Source organism: Myotis brandtii, unplaced genomic scaffold, assembly GCF_000412655.1.
Source record: "Myotis brandtii unplaced genomic scaffold, ASM41265v1 scaffold500, whole genome shotgun sequence".
In the NCBI taxonomy this organism is placed as follows: Eukaryota; Metazoa; Chordata; class Mammalia; order Chiroptera; family Vespertilionidae; genus Myotis; species Myotis brandtii.
Genome location: NW_005369062.1, coordinates 1,630,319 through 1,636,667, shown reverse-complemented (window position 1 = coordinate 1,636,667; position 6,349 = coordinate 1,630,319). Strand labels below are relative to the sequence as shown.

General features: G+C 37.5%; 1 protein-coding gene and 1 pseudogene across 1 annotated transcript in view; one reads left to right on the top strand and one right to left on the bottom strand.

The window, feature by feature from the left end:
* Nucleotides 1–2,672, top strand: part of NEK3 (NIMA-related kinase 3) — a 36,681-nt gene extending 34,009 nt beyond the window's left edge. The window contains exons 15-16 of the mRNA XM_005876941.2: nucleotides 1,154–1,283; nucleotides 1,730–2,672. Of these exons, the coding sequence (XP_005877003.2) occupies nucleotides 1,154–1,283; nucleotides 1,730–1,814 (215 nt within the window). The 3' untranslated portion in view covers nucleotides 1,815–2,672. The remainder of the gene's footprint in view (nucleotides 1–1,153; nucleotides 1,284–1,729) is intronic.
* A 3,392-nt stretch (nucleotides 2,673–6,064) lies between these two features.
* LOC102263342 overlaps nucleotides 6,065–6,349 on the bottom strand; it is a 1,127-nt pseudogene continuing 842 nt past the window's right edge.

Sequence of the window (6,349 nt, the reverse complement as noted above, 5' to 3'; positions counted from 1 at the left end):
CAGGCAGGCAGGCAGGTGAGCGATTAGGAGCCAGCAGTCCAGGATTGTGAAAGGGATGTCCAACTGTCCTAAACCAGCAGTCAGACATCCCCCAAGGGGTCCCAGAATGGAGAGGGTATAGGCTGGGCTGAGGGGGACCCCACCCCTGTGCATGAATTTTGTGCACGGGGCCTCTAGTTAAACAATAACTCCCCATTTTCACCTCCCAGAAATCCTTTCATTTTCAAGTTATGAAATCACATACATAGCATTATAGTTTTAGGTTTTCTTAAATCTTTTTTAGATAGTCTTAAGCTATAATTAAAATTTCCCATAGAGCTATATTATTCCTATTTACTCAGTTGTTTGCTTATTTGTGACTACTTTCTTTTCAGAGAAGCTCATTTTTTCTGTGCAAGTATACTGGTGGCTTTACAGTTCAGACTTCATCACAGTAAAAACTATAATCTGACTACCCAAGGATAACTTTTAATGCTTTAATATAAGTTGTTATATTTGAGGGCTTAATTATATTCTGAATATTTTATTTTGAAGAAAGTAATATTTTTGTTGTTGTCGTTAATCCTCACCCAAGGATATTTTTTCCATTGATTTTTAGAGAGAGTGGAAGGAAGCGGGGTGGGGGGGAGAGAAACATTGATGTGTAAGAGACACATTGATTGGTTGCCTTTCGACTGGGGCTGGGGACTAAGTCTGCAACTCAGGTACACGGCCTTGACCGGGAATCAAACCCAATAGGGTGAAAGTAGCATTAAAAAATTTTTTTTTTATTTATAGATTTGAGAGAGAGAAATATCGATTTGTTGTTCCACTTATTTATACTTTCATTGGTTGATTCTTGTATGTGCCCTAAATGGGCACATGCTTGAACCCGCAACCTTGGTGTAGTGGGATGATGCTCTAACCAACTGAGCTACCTGGCAAGGGCTAAGAAAATAGTGTTGTTAAAGTTAATATATATATACTGATGCTTACTGGGCCTGTTTTATGCCAGAAATCATGCTGGGTAATGTCGGGAGGCACTGCAGAAGAAATATAGAACATGGGATTGTCCTCAACTAGCCAGCAAACTTTTGGAGGATTTTAGTCCAATATGAGGAAATGAATAAATACTGTTTAAATCCGCATGATTTCTGTTAATATTCCTCTGAAGGTTCAGAAGGGTTCTGCTTGAAAGGTCCCCTGTGTGAAGAAACTGAAGCATCAGACAGTGTTGATGGAGGTTACGATTCTGTCATTTTGGATCCAGAGAGACTCGAACCTAGACTGGATGAGGAGGACACGTACGTTGTGCTGTACCTAGAAAGCTTTAGTTGTGGGGTGTGAGTGTGTGTGTGTATGTGTGTAATTAACCTTAATAATGTCAGGTTTAACAGGAGCTGGTTATATTATTTTACACCATAAGTGAATATTTATAACTTGATCTTTTATCTGAGGTGGGTAATGCATAACGGTAATTACTAATTCCTGACTGAGCCAAATGTTTAAAATTGTTCAGCTTGGATTTATTGTTTTTTAATATATTTTCTATTGAAAATATTATTGAAAGAGTGAAAGAAGTGTTCTTTTGAAAGAACTAACCATTTTTTTTTTCTGTGTTCAGTTGCCTTGGAGCTCATTTTTTTAAAAATGTGAATATTGTTATGGTGTTGTTCTGCTTTGAACCCATCAACAAATACTTACCATACCCCTAACATGGAGGCTTAATATCCATATCATTTTTTCACAGAGACTTTGAGGAGGAAGACAACAACTTTGATTGGGTGTCAGAACTGAAGCAGCGAGCTGGCTGGCAAGGAGCATCTGGTGACTAATGCCCAAGGAAATGTTCCTTAGTCACATTGAATAGATTTTTAAAGTGAGGAATTAATGTTTTGATATTAGCTAACGGACTGTATATTTTCCCTTGGAAACAGAATGGGGTAGGGGTGCTGTGGATATTTAAAATTGTTCCTGATTCGTTTAAAAATCTACAATTCTTGTGCGTTTTTTAATGCAAAGGAGAAGGTGTAGAATTATGGGTGTGAGCTTCAGGCTTTGCAGTCAGATAGAACAGAAATTGGATGCTCATTATTTGTGTGATTGTGGGAAATTACTTAACCTCTTTGGGCCCGAATTTCCTCAACTATAACATGAGGATAATAATGCCGATCTCATAGGGATGCTGACCATGGAGCATGAGAGCAACCCATAATGTTATTATTTGCATTGTTATGATTTCTGTTTATTACTATGTAACTCTTTTTACATTTCCTAAAGATTTTAGGATCTAAATATATTTAATTATAACATAATAATGTGTGCAATTTTTCAATAAGACTCTCTTGGTAGTGATCAATGATCTTCCGTGATCTTTACTACCATCTGTCCTTAAATATAGCCCCTCACAGGATACACAAAAGAAACCAGTTCAGATGATCCACCCTGGGAGGAGTGGAAAGGGTTACGTATCTTTTCAGAAGTTGTCAGTCCTATACAGGGGAAAGAAATAGGGCCAACGGTGAGGAATCAATATGGAAAGTACCAGAAATTAGAATGTTGTGGAACTAATGGAAGGAGCAGGATCCCAACATATATGCAAAGGGTCACCATGACACACTGTGCTGGGTCCTGTCATTAAATCCATGATCAATTAGCGGGGTAAGAATATTTTACTAAAGCCCTGGCTGGTTTGGCTCAGTGGATAGAGCATTAGCCTGTGGACTGAAGGGTCCCGGGTTCGATGCCGGTCAAGGGCACATGCCCGGATTGTGGGCTCGATCCCCAGTTGGTGACGTGCAGGAGGCAGCCAATCAATGATTCTCTCTCATCATGGATGTTTCGATCTCTCTCTCTTTCTCCCTTCCTCTCTGAAATCAATGAAAATATATTTAAAAAAATATTTTACTAAAGAAGAAACAGCTTCTTCTCTGGGGATTCCACAGGGGCAAGTGTAGGAACAGCATATGCCTGACCTGGTATAGGGAACAATGCTCAAGTGAAGAATAGGAGGAAAAAGATAGTGAAACTACAGTAGGATCATTATTAAGGATCTGCTGAAATATGGAATACATACATCCGATTTAAACATTTTTGCCCTGACCCATGTGGCTCAGTTGGTTGAGTGTCATCCCTTGCACCGAGAGATCCTGATTTGATTCCCTGTCAGGGCACATGCCCGGATTGCAGGCTTGATCCCCAGTAGGGGGCATGTAGGACGTGGCCGATAGATGTTTCCCTGTCATCGCTGTTTCTCTCCCTCTCCCTCACCCTCTAAAATCAATAAAAAACATATTTTGTAAAAAAAAATTAAACATGTTTTTATCTTAACATACAAAAACTGGTACAGAACTTCACCCCTCACAGTTTATATATATTTCAACATTTAGTCAGCCTTAGTCTCCTCTGGTCTCTGACAGTCTCTCTGTCTTTCCTTATTTCTCAGGACCTTGAGATCTTTGAGGCGTACTGGTTAGGCATTTTGTAAAATGTTCCTCAGATTGGGTTTGTCTGATGTTTTTTTCATAATGAGACTGAGCTTAAAGGTTTGGGGGAAGATTATCATAGAAGTGAAGTGCTTTTCCCATCACATCATATCAGATGGGTTGCAGGCTCGATCCCCAGTAGGGGGCGTGCAGGAGGCAGCCGATCAATGATTCTCTCTCATCATTGATGTTTCTATCTCTCTCTCCCTCTCCCTTCCTTTCTGAAGTCAATTAAAAAAAAAAAAAGGAAAGAAAGAAAGAATAAAGAAACCTGGCTTGTACCATCCACCATCCAGTTAGTTGTTCAACATCAGTATACATGTAAAGCAGTTTCCAAATTATTAACCCATACCCCTGTGAGAAACAAATATACCAACTATAATAGATTTTATGTATTGCTCTTATTGTCTTTAGCTTTACAATTCCAGTCAAAATACCATTTCTTAAAGTTACTTAGGTTAGCTTCTTTTTTTTTTCACCATTCTTGAGGATTTCAAAAGTTAAGGTAGGCAGAGATAATTTTAAATATATTTGCAGATATTCAGCTTTCATAAGTACTATATTTTAGTATTACTCCAGTGTGTAAACATTTCCAAACCATCAAACAGAGGGAACTTGAAATTATGTATAGTTTTTGAGAGACTGAATGAATCTTGATTGAATGACAAATCCTTTTGAAAGTCAAATGGTTTGCAAGGTTTTGCTTTTAATGAAATTTCAAGAGACTCAATGGTTAAAGACCATTTTTAGTGATAAATTGCTATATGATTCTTGACATACAACTAGACAAGAATTGAGAGACTCCTTTAACAAAACTTCCAATTCTATTTACTTACATGAATGTGGTTTCTCAGCACTTACAGCTTTAAAAAGAGAAAAACAGAAGAGAATCAATGTTAAACCTTGTCTAGTCCAGCAAAAAGTTAGCATTCTTCTATAGATACTAACTGAACTAATTGGGAGGGAGGAAGAAGAAAGTCCATTCAAGTCTTTAAGAGATGAATGTCTGATACAGTTTTACTTTTTATAATTAAGTATTTATCAATGTAATTTATTTTATTTTGATCAACGACGTACTACTAATAATTTTAATAATCCAGTAAAAAGCCTATATCAGGAAAAAGTAATTTCCATTTTTATAATAGGGTGATCAATAAGATTTTTAAGCATGAAAAACATTACATGGAGGAGATAAGAGTTCAGGGAGAAAAAGGAATAATATAAACTTTCTGATTCTTAAAGAAGAGTTTACTTTTTTAATTAATTGTAAAAATTTTTAATAAGCATCAAATGCACTTTACATTGATAATCGCTATACTGAAATTGTGATATTTAAAATTTTTTTCTCTAAAAAGGTTAGTGATTTTCTTTTTTTCTGGGAAACATAGAGATCCAACTAACTATGAGCATTAATGTGGTCAGTCTAGGTCAGTATGGTTTAGTTAATGCTAATATTGAAACAAGTGCCATTTCATGTCTGTAATAAGGTAGACTGTGAACTTCTGTATCACTGAAATGCAAAAATTCCATGAGGTAATTTAAAGGGATGTCAAATTTTTTTAAGTGTAAACTCATAAACTCTACATTGGGATCACTTTTTTGCTTGACTTGAGTGCACCTGACTTGAGAATACAAACGATTTTCTTCCCTAATTCCTTGGGAAAATATATCAGCAATAAGTCTGTATCTTCTTTATTATGACTGAGTTGTTTGTTTGTTTTGTTTTTCTGCTTTTACTTTTATTACTATTTACTTTATGCTTAATTTACTCCCAAGCTAAGTTTTTGTTTCTTCAGTTTCTTCTGGGATATCTGGGGAAAGAAAAAAAAAATAAAAATGACTGTTAAGTTTCCTGAAGAAACACCCACACTACAACTTAAAGGAGTAGGTCTTAACTCAGTGAAAGAATTGGAAACTTCAATCATGACTGAGTTGTTTTAAGAAATATTATCAGCCTGGCCAGAGTGGTTCAGTTGGTTGAGTGCTGTCCCATGCACCAGGAGGTTGCTGGTTCGATTCTGGTCAGGGCACATGCCCAAGTTGCGGGTTCAATCCTTACTTTGGGGGGCAGCCAATTGATTTTTTTTAACTTTTTTTTACAGAGAGTAAGGGAGAGGGATAGAGAGTTAGAAACATCGATGAGAGAGAAACATCGATCAGCTGCCTCCTGCACACTCCCCACTGGGGATGTGCCCGCAACCAAGGTACATGCCCTTGACCGGAATCGAACCTGGGACCCTTGAGTCCGTAGGCCGATGCTCTATCCACTGAGCCAAACCGGTTAGGGCCAATTGATGTTTCTATCTCTCTCTCCCTCTCCCTTCTGCTCTCCGAAATGAGTAAAAACATATTTTTTAAAAAAGAAAGATTATCAGCTGTGAAGTTAGTTTCCACAGTTGATAAAAATATGTCAAAACAGTATAATTTGCAAGTAAAAGGGTTTTCAAAGGCTGCAGGAACAGGACAGAAATAGCATTTCTTATTTGTGTAAGCACAAGCACTTAAAGCTAATCTGTAGGTAAATCCAATGTAGTATTCAAAAGTTCTATAAAAATGAACAAAAGATACATCTTTACTTTCATTGTTCCAATAGTCAAATGTTAGATCTGCATGAGAGTTGCAATGCAGCAGTTGCTGGTCCTATTTAAGAGTTTGAGGTTCTTTTTGTATATTTGGCGCAATTACGTTTGCATCCCAGATAAATTCAGTTCAAAAATATGGAAATAAGCCCTGGCTGGTGTGACTCAGTTGGTTGAGCATTGTCAGGTGCACCAAAAAGTCATTGGTTGGATTCCTGGTCAGGGCACATGCCCCAGTTGCGGGTTTGATCCCTGGTCGGGTTGCATACGTGAGGCAACCGATCGATATTTCTCTCACATCTCCCT